This window comes from Anser brachyrhynchus (assembly GCF_964034855.1).
Source record: "Anser brachyrhynchus genome assembly, chromosome: 1".
Lineage (NCBI taxonomy): Eukaryota > Metazoa > Chordata > Aves > Anseriformes > Anatidae > Anser > Anser brachyrhynchus.
In genome coordinates, this window is record NC_137694.1 from 97327478 (window position 1) to 97340671 (window position 13194).

Consider the following 13194-nt stretch of genomic DNA (forward strand, 5'->3'; position numbering starts at 1 on the left):
TCCTTCCTGTTTATGGCTCTTGTTGTTTAAAAATTCCAACACGTTTGCAATTGAACACTGAAATATCCATATATAACTCCGTAGTGCGGTGGTCCCCAAAGGCTTAAAGCTGTTGTGATACTCCTATGTGGTTGCCACAGACATTTTTGGGCTGCCTTAAAATTCAAACCAAAGATGCCTTTTATAAAAAAAAAAAAGTTGAAAATCAAGGAGAGTGCCAATTAAGGCAAAATTAATCTGTTTACAGCAAATCTTTACTGCTTATCCGAACTGGATCAAGTTATAGAGGGGATGAGGGGAGAAACTGACATTTCTAGAATTGGATCCACCGGTTACACTACAATGACAGCTGTTCCCTGACCTGTTGCTAAAAGAAAGCTGGTAATGCATCCAAGTAGCTTTGCTGCTTCTCCCAGCTTCCACATGCAAACCCCCACACCCTCAAGGCAAGGGACAGCATACATTTGAAAGGTATCTCATAACTTCTGAAGCTCTGTCATGGTATACAGTGCTGTGAGTGTGTGAAGCGTGGTGTTTCTGGGATCCAGTGGCCAAAGGGATCCCATCAGAATTTGTGAGGTTTGTGACAACATACTGAATCTCTGGAACCAATTCCAAAAGGAGCTGGTTTTGATGTTTCTTCTGCTAGCAGTTAAATATTTTAAAGACTGTGGATAATTTAGTTATTCTCTGGAGTATGTCTACTAGACTAGGCATTGACATGCAGCTGTTAAATTATGAAATAGTTATTCAGGTCTTGTCAGAAGTAAACTCTGAATGCAGCCATCGGAGTATTGGTTTGCGCCACCTGATGGTAGATAATCCCAGAGTTGCAGGATTTGGATCCAGGGGACTGGAGAAGTATGTGCTTCAAATCATGTTTGTGCAGAGGTCACTTTCAGTCACTGATTATGGCCTCTTCCTGGGCTTTGAGTTTGTGTTACGAGATCTTGCTTCTGAAGAGTGACCTATATGCTTTAACTGAGATGCACTAAGCTTTTACCCCTTGCAGAACTTCTCAGTAGGGTCAGCGTGCTCTTTCCCAGATCTCCATCTTGTGGCCATTCTGCATTGTAAAGTATCACGTGTCATAGACAGTTGAACAAGTAGCCTTCTGTAAAGTCTGCCTTTCTAATAGAAAATTACTTGCCGTTTGCCATGCATTGTGTAGGAGAAGCAGTAAGTGCTATTCCATGCCTGAGCTTAGTTAGGCCATCAAGATGCTGTCCTCCAAGTTTGTGTCGCTGTTGTTGTAAGGATTCCAGGTCATCTTAGTTGAGCTGGAATTACCTAGCTCATCGTGTCTCCTTCAAATTTTGCTCAGAGTACAATACTCTGCACTTGATGCCCTTCAGATGGGAATCAGTGGGTACCTTCCTCCTACGATGGCCCCTTCTTAGGATTTCTTTTTGAAATGTCCTTGTGAAGATTTCTTTTTTTTTTGGGGGGGGGGGAATCCAGTTTTTATCTATTCCTATTGCAAAATGTGCTCAGAGTGAGCCCTTCAGGTTTTTAGCTTGCCATTGTTTTTTAAATGCTCCTGCTTGAAGGGGAAGCATCATGGAAAATAAGGAATCATTAATGTAGGTCTGGAAGAGACATGACACCGACCTTGATAAAACAGATAGCTGCTTCCACATCCACTGAGGCTTTCAATAATGTATCATCAGTTTATAAAATCAGCCAGAATTCCTGTTTTGCAACAGGCCTTCCAGATTGGTAAAACAACATTACTAATGGCTATTAATGATGGTAAGAGCAATGGCATGTATACTATTGCTTTGTTTTCCTAAAGTTCATGGGTGTCAAATATCCCTTAGTTTGAGGGAGAAGGAAAAAATTAAAATCTAATTAGGCAGGTCATTCAAATCCTAAACAAACAGTGTTTCTTATTTCTAATGGAACAAGATCTTAACTTAATCGGCTTCAATTCCCTTGAGTCCTTTTCCTTGGAGTTGGATTTATTTTCTTATTGTTCTTATGCATTGCTGGGTAGAGATTTGCACCAATCTCCAAAGATGATGTAGCAGGTAAGTCCAGAGGTGTGAAAAGGGACCAGAGTTTTTGCTGAGCTGAGAGGTTCTTGTGGCAAAAATCTACTGGGGCAGCAAATCTGCCATCCATGCCAACTTCTAGCGCGAAGTTGTGAAAGAGACGCTTTGCACCTTTGTGTGCAAAAAGGGTTGTTTTAGAGGTGAAACAGGGCTCAGGGTCGATTCTGACCTTTGTGCTCAGTAAGTGAGAGGGGGATTTCACTGTTAGCCTCCACTAATCTGTGATTGAGCAGTCAGACAAAATTCCATGTTAAAGTTCCTTGGTGGGAGAGTGTGTGTTTGTATTTGGGGTGTCTCTGGAGTAAACCTGCATGGACTGTCTTGTCTTGGTCTGTCCATGGGGGTAAAAATCAGCAGCTTTGCTTCTGCCAATGGTATTTTGTAGTATTGCTTGTTTCATGCTGCCAGTTTGACTAGCGTGAAGCGAAGTATTGGTATTTTATGCTCCAGGATGAAAGGAGAAAACTATTCTAGCTGCTTCTTGCAGCCTTACTTTTTATAAAGAACTGAGGAATAATCTGGCATAGACCATCACCTCGAGTGGGCAAAGCACTCCAGGTTTAGGTTCAAGCTTCAGAGCCTCTCAAACCAGAACTAATTTGACACAACAGAGTAAGGTGTTCTGGTGTCGGGCTGTGACCCTACTACACCCAGCCATGCTCAATATATAATAATCGAGCAGAGTGCAAGAAGTCTGTTGTTTCTAGACCCGGCAGCTATTAAGTTTGTTTTCGGAAACCTACAGGAAACAGCTTTATTGGTTCCCCAAACACGCAGTTTTGTCGCTCTGCCTGAGGCCGAGAGGAGCAGGGCGTGAGGGGGCCGGGGCCTGGCGGGGCGCGGCGGGCCCGCCATGAGCTCCCCGGGGCTGCCCCCGGCGGCCGTGGGGCCGGGCCCGGTGTCCCGGGAGCGGCGGGGAGGAGCCGGGACGAGGGACCGGGGCCGGGACCGGGACTGGGGCCGGGCCAGGCGGGAGGAGCCGGCGGGGCGGTGTGTGTAGGTGAGCCTGGGCGGCCGGCTTGGGGCTGGCAGGAGCCGCGGTGCTGTGGAAAGGGCCGCGGGTGGAGGGAGCCGGGAGGCGGGGAGGATCCTCGGAAAGGGCCTTCAATAATGCACGGCTGCTTGGAGCGATCGGCTCATGCAAACAGTAAGCAGGACTTGTGTTACTGCCTGACTGGCACGCTGCGGTTCCCTCGGTCAATATGGATCGCGGCTCAGGCGCCTTTTCCGGTGTGATGCCTGTCGTCTTCTTTGCTAAATCCCCAAACCTCATTACCTCCTTTCCTTTCTTTCTACTTTCGTTTTAGCCCTTTCCTGCCAGGAAAAGTGGACTTTGAAACCTGTTGCTTACTTTGCCAATTGGAGTTTGTCGTAGTGCTGTCACTTCCCTAATTTTCCTGATGATCAGAGAGAGCCCGAATAGATCCCAGTAGCTGCGGGAAGTCGTGCAGCAGGGCAGGCAGCTTACGGGGAAAGAGAGGAGCTAGCTGTGGGTCAGGTGAAGTAAAATAGTTGCTTTTGCTCTGGAAGTGTTAAAGGGGGGTTGTGGCAGTGTCCCACCTTGGCGAGATGGGCTGACGGCTCACCTAGACACTGCTGCTCGTAGTGACTGAAATGTTAGCCTCTTACCGCTGGTAAAGTGGTCTGAGCATCCCGAGGAAACAGGCGTGTTATCTATTAAACAGCTTGTCCGGGACCAAAGAGGCAGCCTCTGGCTGGCTGTTGGTCGTGTGCCGTATCCTGTGAAATTCAAGAGGGAGCTGCCTTGAAGGTACCTGTGAAAACATTGGTGACAAACGAAGAAGCAAGTAGTAGCTACAAGTTTGTTTTTTCTTGAAATACCAGGTTTTTAATGTCTAGTGTTACTGGTTGAACAGTGGTGGGTTGGGAAGATGGAGTAGACGGGAGTACAGTTCCCCAAAATGCTGAAATCCAATCTTGAAATGTGATACCTAAATGCTTTCAGACCTTGTCAGAAGTGAGGTTAAAGGCTGTGGCGTAATTCAAACTTCTTACTGTTTTACCTACTGTGCCTTACTGCCCCGTACCATAGTTCTTGACTAGCTCGCTTTCTTTCAGAGGCTGACCAAGCAGGAATTCTGGCAGCTGGTGCACCAGAGCTATGGCTCTGAGCTGGGCCTGAACACCGAGGAGATGGAGAGCTTCCACTCATCGTCTGAGGACAATGGGCAGTCTCGGTAAGAGAAGGCTCTAAAGCTTATTGAAAGACTCATGGAAAAGCAATGTCCTCTTTCTTTGAAATTGTTTTTCTGAATTGCTTCTGTAGCCTTACTGGAAGGGATAAACTTATAGTAAAGACCTGAACTGCATAAACTGAACTGCATAAAAACTTAATTGTGCTCATTGTTTAAAATAGTAGGAGCACAGCTGAGGCCCCTTAGGGGAGGCAGATAGGAAGACCTTGCTGTCCTTGGATCTGCTTGGGGGGAGGGCAGGATAGCTTAAATATCAACTTTTTTCCTGGTACTACTTAGTCAGGACCTATATGCCCTTAAACAATACGGAAGGGCTGAATGGAATGGAGCTATATCAAATGTTTTAATGCTTTTTCTTTCCTCCTTGGAGACTAAAACGCTTGCTTTGCTTTGTTCTTCTGACGTCTGAGGTCTTAGCTTGTTTTTGTATGATGTTCAGCTTGAATTAGGAAGCTAGAAGAAGATAACTAGATTGTTTTTGATCTGTTTTGTTGATTTCTCAGAACAAAGGTGAATTAACTTATGAACAGTCAGTGTAATTCTAGTAACAGGGCTTTAGTTTTGTATCTGTATGTAAGCAAGCGTGGCTCTCTAAAACTGAACAGTGTAACTTGCATCTTCTTTTCAATCCTGCATTATCTCAGCATGTTTGTTAGGGGGAAAAAAAGTAAATTCACTGCAAGCTTCAGAAGATGTCTCATTAAATACTTCATGGTTTTCTACCTGTAAAAAAATGCAGTACTTTGCAACTCAGGAATAAGGGATGCAGGAAAGATCTTACCTCAAACTTTCTTCAGACATTTTCTTCCCAAATTTGTTATAAGCTACTTCTGTTTCCCATTTTCTCACAGTGCTTACTTTCTCTAATTCACTGGTGCTCAGTTTTGCTAACCTAACAGGCAGAAGCTGGATTTTTTTGGTGGTTAGGGTGAGGAACATGGCTTGAGAGATTAATAAGATGGAGGAATGAGTTGGTAGTTTTTAATGTTAGCTGAACAGCCATGGTTTGAGAGCAAAAATCACACATGAAAAGCTTTCTCTGATTTTCTCAGCTTTTACAGCTCCAAAGATATCTTCCTTTTTCTTTTGGACAGATCCAGCGTTTGTGATGAACCTGGAGAAAGGGATGACAAACTACCTAAAACAATTGGTTTAGTTCGGGAACCCACACTTCAGACAGAAGGAGAGTCACTCAGCAGACATGCACTGTCAGGAGTAAGTGTTGACCTTCTTGCTATTTGTAACTGATAAGCATATATGCTTAACTCACATACCTGTAAGCGTAAGAATGCATGGGGTTGTAACTTCTGAAATTCACTGGAAGTTCACAATAGTCTAAAAGGTTTTCACATCAGAAATTGGGTAAGAATATTGTCAGATCTCAGGAATATCTTCGGGAAACAAATATTTGTATAAGATGTTGGTATGAGTTTCAGCAGCATCCTGTTGCTAATTCACTGCAAATCTGGCCAGAATGCTGAGGTTTGGGTCTTGATCTTCACAGCTGTAAAAAAAAAATAAAACTGTTTATCCACCTTCCTATAGACCCAGTGCATTTTTATATAAGTGCTTTGTGAAAGAATTGCTTTCGTTTGCATTCTTAAAAATATAGATCTCCTCATAAAGATATCTTGTACATGAAGATAATAATATCCTCATGTACATCCTGTACATTTTTGGAGATCAGTTGGTCTGTTGCTGTGAATGACTGAGACCTTCCTTCCCCCTCCACATCCACTAAATTAAATGTCGAGAAATGTTTCAGAAATGGAGGGGAGAAAGAACCCTTGGAAGGGTGAGTATTCCCCTAATCCCTCGTGTTAATAAAACTGTACGGGCATAGGTGTTTCATTCATGGTGTTGAATGAATTTGTGAATGTGACTGGCTGTCTACAAGGGCAGGCACGTTAGTAGCGGTGTTCGAGATGTGCACAGCATTTAGCACAGTTCCTGGGGCTCCTATGTGCAGTTGTAGGCCTAAAAGGTTACGGACATTATCTCTTGGTTAATAGGTACCCCAAGGGAAAGATCTGGGAAAAGCAAACAGAGCACCAAAGTGTTTCGCTTTACTCAGATTAGGAATTTAATTGCTGTTTCTGCTTTGACAAAATTGAGGAGGAGAAAAAGATGCTTTAATAATCCTTACTTTCATATAGTAGTTATTCTGTCTTGCTAAAACTGATCTGCCGGTTAAGTAGGCTTTAAAGAGTTTTGTGGAAATCTAACTTAATGTCTAGAGACTGATATCCGTCAAACAATACTGGTATTTGTCAGATGTTAAAAGCTTAGTTATTAGGGTGGTGGGTATCCCTCACGGAAATCCTAGGAGTGTAAGACAAGTTTTTTGAAGAGCTGTAGGGGACTGTTGTCCCCTGTTTGAAGAGCTGTTGGGAAGATTGTGGATGCTGCTGGACTTTGGGCTCTTTAGGATAAGTAAAATCTACCCAGGTAGCCTTGATTTGGACTTGCTCGAGTCTTGTTTGCACAAGTACAAGCCCTCTTAAAATAACCACTCTGTTTGGAAAAGTGCTTTGTTTGCCTACTGGGTGTCACTCCCAGAGATCTCTCTTGTAGGTGCTAAATCTAATTGGGCATGTTGGTAAGCAGGAATGCCTAGGGATGGGATCGGTAAGCAGGGAAAAGTGCTAGGATTCTCCCTTGACTTGCCTGCATTTAAAAAGTTCTCTAATTGTGAGGTAAAATGTCAGTCTCGATAAATCTGTTTAGTTTATGATTTTACTGTAGCTAAAACATGTAATGGTTGTGTTCAGCTGTATGTGTCATTTGGCGTTTCTTCAGAATGTCAACACTCCACAGCTCTGGATTACTGCGCATGTTGCAGAAGCACAGGGGCAATAGGAGGAGATGGGATGGTAGTGCTTAAAAAGCTTTTATCAAAAATGATTGCACTGATGACACACAACACAATTGCCTTCCAAAGGCTGGAGGGAAAGAGGCTGAACTCCTCCCTTTGTGCTCTGACAGGCAAGGGAAATCTAAAGCTCTTTCAAAAAGAGATCAAAACTAATGGAGGGGTTGGCTCGCAGTTCTTGGACTGTCTTGGAAAAAGGATTGTCAATGGCTGGCTGTTCATAGTTAATTAAAGAAAGTGGGTGTGTAGTACCACTTACGGCTTGTCTGCTTCTCCAAGTGCAGGTCATCTCTGTATGGAAACCACTTTCTTCTTTCTACTCTTCCTTGGAAGGCTCTGTAAAATTTCCTTGTCTCGGAGCCCTCTGTTCACAGGTTAAAAACTAAAATGCATTGGCACAGAGCTTAGCAGTACTGGACAGGCTCAGGAGGCAAACGTGCGTAGGGAAGAAATGCTCTATTTAATTCTAGAATTCTAGTTGGCAGATCTTAAAATCAGTAATCTTTAGTGTAAAAATAATAATTAAAAAAAACACAGAAACGGAAAAAACTGATCACAGATATTCCAAAGGCATCAGCATGAATTTCTTCCTTGACATCATAAAGGACTTCTTTATAGATATGTGTCAATTTCTAGGTAAATGTTTCGCCACTCCTAGCTCCCTTCACCTTTCTCTCTGTACTGGGAGAAAGTTTTGACATTGAAATGTTACTGTCCTCGTTCCTGTTGTGTGCCTGAGTGTAACTTCAGGCATAGTAGCTCCTTTCAGTAGGCACACATTTGTTAATTGATCTGCTTTGCTGATGCAGTATTCCTTTTTTTTTGACCTTGAGGGGATATTTTTGCTCGCTTCTACTGCAGTTGAATTCATGCCTGTCTCTATTCTCCAGCCACCCACCTTCTGCTAATGGCCCTCGGTTGCACAAAATGGTAAATGGTCTTTATTTTGAAAAAAGCCAAGTAGTACAGGAAGTACGTGATGACTATTCAAGCAGCGGATGCTCTTGTTTTATTTAGTCAGTGCTGAATAATCTTTAAGGATGATGGTGTTGCAGATGAATTGGAGCTACTCACTTGAGGAGGACCTGATCTTGTTTATCACAGTCCATGTGCTGCTGCCTGTGGGGGCTGTGCTATTCTTGATGCCAGCTGTTCCACTGGAGGCAACGGGAGCTTTGAAGGGAGGCTTAGGATGAAGACTGGCTCATAGCCAGGCTTTTTGGGTGGCACTCTGAGATGCACAAACCTTGTACATGTGGTTTTGCCAGCAATTACTTCTTGAAGCGCTCAGTGATGCGTTTTGGTAGGCTTAGCCCCCAGTCGCTATAGTTAAGGGTTCAGAGCTGCATTGATTCAGTGACTGGTGCTGTGGGGGATGCTCTGCTTGTGTATTACAGATGGCAAAAGATATTCCATTCCTTTGTTTTGGAGAAATAACATTTTGTAGGTAGGATGGCTCTAGACACTATTTTAAATTTTCCCTTTATCAAAGGGTACTGGAGCCCTACAAAGTAAGAACACACTCTTCAGATATCTAATTATGATGATCTAATCATGGTGAAGAAGGGAGGTCCTGTCTACTTCATTGTGCTTCCCTGAAGGATTGTTGGATCCTTCCTAAATTGCCAAAAAAAACAAAACAACCTGACCAATAAAAAGTAAACAGCCATATTAAGTTAATGAGTTTATAAAAGCTAGCATGGATACAGGGAAGGGGACCAAGCTATGCAGGTGGATGCAAAGGGACTGGGTAGGGAACAAACTGCCCCTTTTAGGCAGCTCTTGGTAAGATGAACCAGATAAGTTTGTCCCTTGCTACTAGGGCAAAGTGAAGTCTGAGATAAAGAAGAGAGGAGGCTGGCTGGTATAGGGGAACAAGGGAGGAAATTAATACTTAACTGTGGGGTAACTGAGCAGGTAGAATTTGTGGCTTCCTTTCTGAATTTTTTTCTTTGCAAGTAACTTTTTTAAAATGTTGTGTGTTTATTGATTTATTTTTTTTTCCTAATGGTTGTTTCAGGTAGAAGAGTCCCCGACTGAGACGCAAATAAAGAAGAGCCCTCTTCCATCTTCAGAAAGAAAATCTGTTAAGCTAGTCAGGAGCAGATCTTTAGAAAAGTCCTTGGATCTGAATGAGAATGAAAATCTTCCAGAGAAGAGCAGTGCCTCAGACAGTGAAGAAGGTAAATCTTTTAACAGTTAGAAGCAGTAAGACAACCCTACTATTGTACTCTTCTGATCCTTCTCACTTGGTGGAGTAAGTTAGAAAACTTCCTGATTTTGTGAAATTTGTTTACTTGTCTGTTCCCTGGAGTTGCAGCAAAAACATCTTTGTAACTTAGTTTCTGGAAAAGGTCTTAAACTAGAAGAAAATTCTTGACAACGTGGTGTTCACTTTCCATGTTCTCATAGGTATTTCAAATGTGTTTTTTTCATTTGTTTTCACTCTTTGGGAACTGAGGAGAAACACTTCAGGCTGTTCTTTTAATTACCCCCCTCCCACCCCCTTGCATTTCTTTCTTGATGCATATGGGCTTCAGTGTTACTGATGGCGAAGAACTTGCTGTCTTGTCTGGAGTTTAAACTTCCCAGCTTTCAGGAGTGTGTTCTGCATATTCTGAATCTTGTCTGAAGATGAACAACCTTAAATACATCTTAGAGTAGATCACACCGTGTTTTCATTGCATACCAACAAAGCTAGTATCTTAATGGATCCCAACGCATCATCCTCTTCAGTTATATCTCATCATCTAGTACCAGGCTAGCAGGAGCTTGGATACCACACCAATGTAGCACTTGCAACTTGGCAAATGCATGCTTCCTTTCCTCTTTTTGTCCTAGGAGAGAAAAGTATGGCTGTGTGTTTCATAGTGGCTTTGGTGTGACTGTTTTTGCTATGTCCTGGGCAGAGAGTAAGGCCCAGAGCATGCCTTGCACCCAGACTGGATGGCAGTGACATATGTGCAGATTTCTCTGGGTGCTTGTTCTTTGGTCCCACAGAGGCTCTTGACAAGTTCCCCCTCTAATATGAGCTCTTCCCTTATCGTAGGGAGCTCTTCTGTGCAAAAACCCATAGTTTCACAAACATTTCACAGAAGCTGTGGTGGATGTTCTGTTGAATATCCCCGTCTTGGGCTCTGTGAACACCTTTAAAACAAAGCACACACAACCTGAATCGGTTTCAAAGTCTCTAGTGGCATGCAAATGAAGGACAGAAAACCTCAACAGGGCAGCTACTTCTGAACACACTGCTATTTTTCTTTCATATGCAAAGAGAACTTGCTTTCATTGCCTGTTGTCAAGAATAGAACAGATCAATTTGAGGCCGGTTCTTAATCTGGCTGAGAAATTTGTGTATCATCTTTTCAGTCAGAATTGGCAACTGAAGGTGTGTGCAGATGCTGTTAAGTTGGGATCACTGGAGTGTGGAAAGCTTTCAAAGTTGTGGATTGATCTGGCCATCTGCAAGGTGTGATCTTTGCCTGAGGATATACTTTATATTTCAGTTACCTTTCTCGTTGCTCCCCAGCACTGCTTCTGTTTGCTGGTGTTGGGATTCAGCTTGATGGATGTCAAGCTGTATCATTTTTGGGAGTATACGTATTTGAACAAGTTGCTGGTTATGCCCCTGTGCATTGAACAAGCTTTACACATTGACTCAATCCCAGGTGTATCTCTTAAAGCAGAAGAAAGTTTCAGTCTTCCGATGTTTTAGATATTTTGGATACCCATGGATTTTTAAATGGTGAAGGTATCCAATGAAATGGGTTGAAAATAGGCCTGTTTGCCTAAATGATAAAGGCAAATACCAGCTGTCATCCCTGTGCTGGTGATATTCAGCAAACAAAGCATATTAAACTGGAGATGTCCCTTTAAAAGAGGACTGAATTCATGCTGCTCTTCCTATTTCTCCTCCCTCCCCCAAGATGAGTCTCTTTTATTCGGAGCAGGATTTTCTAGTCCCACAACATTAATCTTTTCTCACAGATTACTCTCCTCATGCTTAGAATTCTTTTCTTCTGTTTCTCTGTCTGTTTTCTATTGCAGTTGCCCCACACTCTTACAAGGTGAACTCCTTCATTCAGATGAAATTAGCTATCCCACACAGCAAAGGGTTACCCATGCAATTAATCTCTCTTGTGTCCTCTGGCTCATGCTCAGGCGGCCCACAGAGGTGTTCTGGCAAATAAGGTGAGGGGGCAAGCTCAAGACTTGTTCTCCAACTTCACGTCCACCTGACACCAAAAGCTGGAATGTCAGAGCCTTGGCAACTCCTTGTCCTTCATGATTTTCACATTGCAAACTGGGGGAGGGGGTCTCTCACTGCACGCCACTGGCTCAATGACCTGTATCTTGGTGTATTAGTTTGGTTTCATAAACTGGAGTATAAATCTTGGGCCGTGACAAACTCTTGGCTGAGATAGAAGTTAATATCTGTAGTCTCAATGATAAATTTTAGAAAACAAATTTTAGCTCAAGCACAGAATGTGCTCCCAATATAGAAGCATCAGATTCTGAGTTTCCTCAAAGGACTGACTGTGTTGGATGTAGGGTTTCTATATGCAACTATAATGCTCAGCAACATGAAATGCCTCAAAGAAAGAAGGGAGAAGTAGGATATTGGAAAACACTGTTAGAAAGCTTTACTGTGTATGGGGACCTTGTAATTCCTGATCTCCTTGCATAATTTGACTTTGGTGTTTCTGTGTGCATTAATAACCACCCTAAATGCGTGGTCTGCAGGAGAGCATAACTGCTTGTACTCAAATGCTGTGAGGTGAGTACAGTGATGGTGTGGCTTTTTTTGCCGATAGGGATATGGGATGTGGAGGGGTTGAAAAGAGTTCAGCCTGCTTTTTTTTCTTTTTTGAAGAGGTGAAATTCTGGATATACGGTGCATGTACAGAAGAGCATCCCTTAGCCCTGTTACCTTGCTGACATAATCACAATATTTAAAGCACGTACTCTGTTAAATGTATGGCTGCCAATAATCTGTTGCTTTGGGATTTGAAGGAATATCTGTTGTGAATTATCTAAAAGGCTTAAGCTTTTCTTGTGATCAGGAAAAAGATAGCACTGTCACAGTATTTTTCAGTACTTCCCCCAAGGTAATTTGGTATTTAGCCTTTTAAAGTATAGGAGAATTCTTTGATAATGGTTACTATTGCTGATGTAGTCTTTAAATAGATGGTGGCTGGAACATATTCACTCTAGGAATTATTTTTAACGACTTGATTTCAGGTGCGTCTGTTTTAAGTCTCTGACCTGTGCATTATTTACAGCGTGCAGTTCTTTCCCCCTCCATCCCCAGTGGCACAGAAATCCCAAACAGCACCATGAGTTGTGTACATACGTTTATCTCCTCATCCTCTCCCAGCTCTGTGGAGTGGAAGATTCAGCTGTCTTAGAAACCTGTTTGATAGCCTCTGTTCTTACTAGTTTAACTTTTTTTTTTTGCTTGGGGTACGTGTTTAGCTTCACGAGCTGCTGGTTGTTAACAGGAATTGGAAGAACAGTATCTCTTTTTGACTCCTCTGCACCCCCTCCAATTTTTTTTTGTCTTGCACTGCAAATGGTTTCAAACCTCTGCAGTCACTGGTGCCTAATGGTATTATATGCAAACAGTATTTCACAGCTTGCCATACAGTGATGAAAATGACCTTACGAAGTGTAAGGCAGCAGTGGGGGAGGGAGGAGACCTGCTGTCTTCTTGCAGAACGAGGACACTCACGGTAATGTTTGCTTGGCGTTTTTGGGTCCCTAGGGATCCTAACCTAAAATCAGAGTGATTTCAAGTTCTCTTATCAGACAGTTACTCCAATTCATCTATAAATGTTTTCAGGCTGAGCGAGTTAGCGGCTGATAATTACATACCGCTAAGGGGTTAGAACAGCGTTAAGGAGCTAGACTGATATCTGCATGGGAATAAAAACATTTTTTCATATACAGTATCTCTAAGCTAGTTCTAGGTAGAAAATGCTCCATGTTGCTCTTGAATTGTAATAACTCATACAGGTAAGCCCACCTACCTCTTAATTAAACCAAAAAAAGA

General features: G+C 42.8%; 1 protein-coding gene across 8 annotated transcripts in view; it reads left to right on the forward strand.

The window, feature by feature from the left end:
• GRAMD1C (GRAM domain containing 1C) overlaps positions 1-13194 on the forward strand; it is a 49310-nt gene that overhangs the window by 24349 nt on the left and 11767 nt on the right. For all 8 annotated transcript variants that reach the window (XM_080564068.1, XM_080564067.1, XM_080564073.1 and 5 more), the window contains 3 exons: positions 4134-4252; positions 5365-5485; positions 9163-9325. In XM_080564068.1, coding sequence (XP_080420194.1) covers positions 4134-4252; positions 5365-5485; positions 9163-9325 — 403 coding nt within the window. The remainder of the gene's footprint in view (positions 1-4133; positions 4253-5364; positions 5486-9162; positions 9326-13194) is intronic.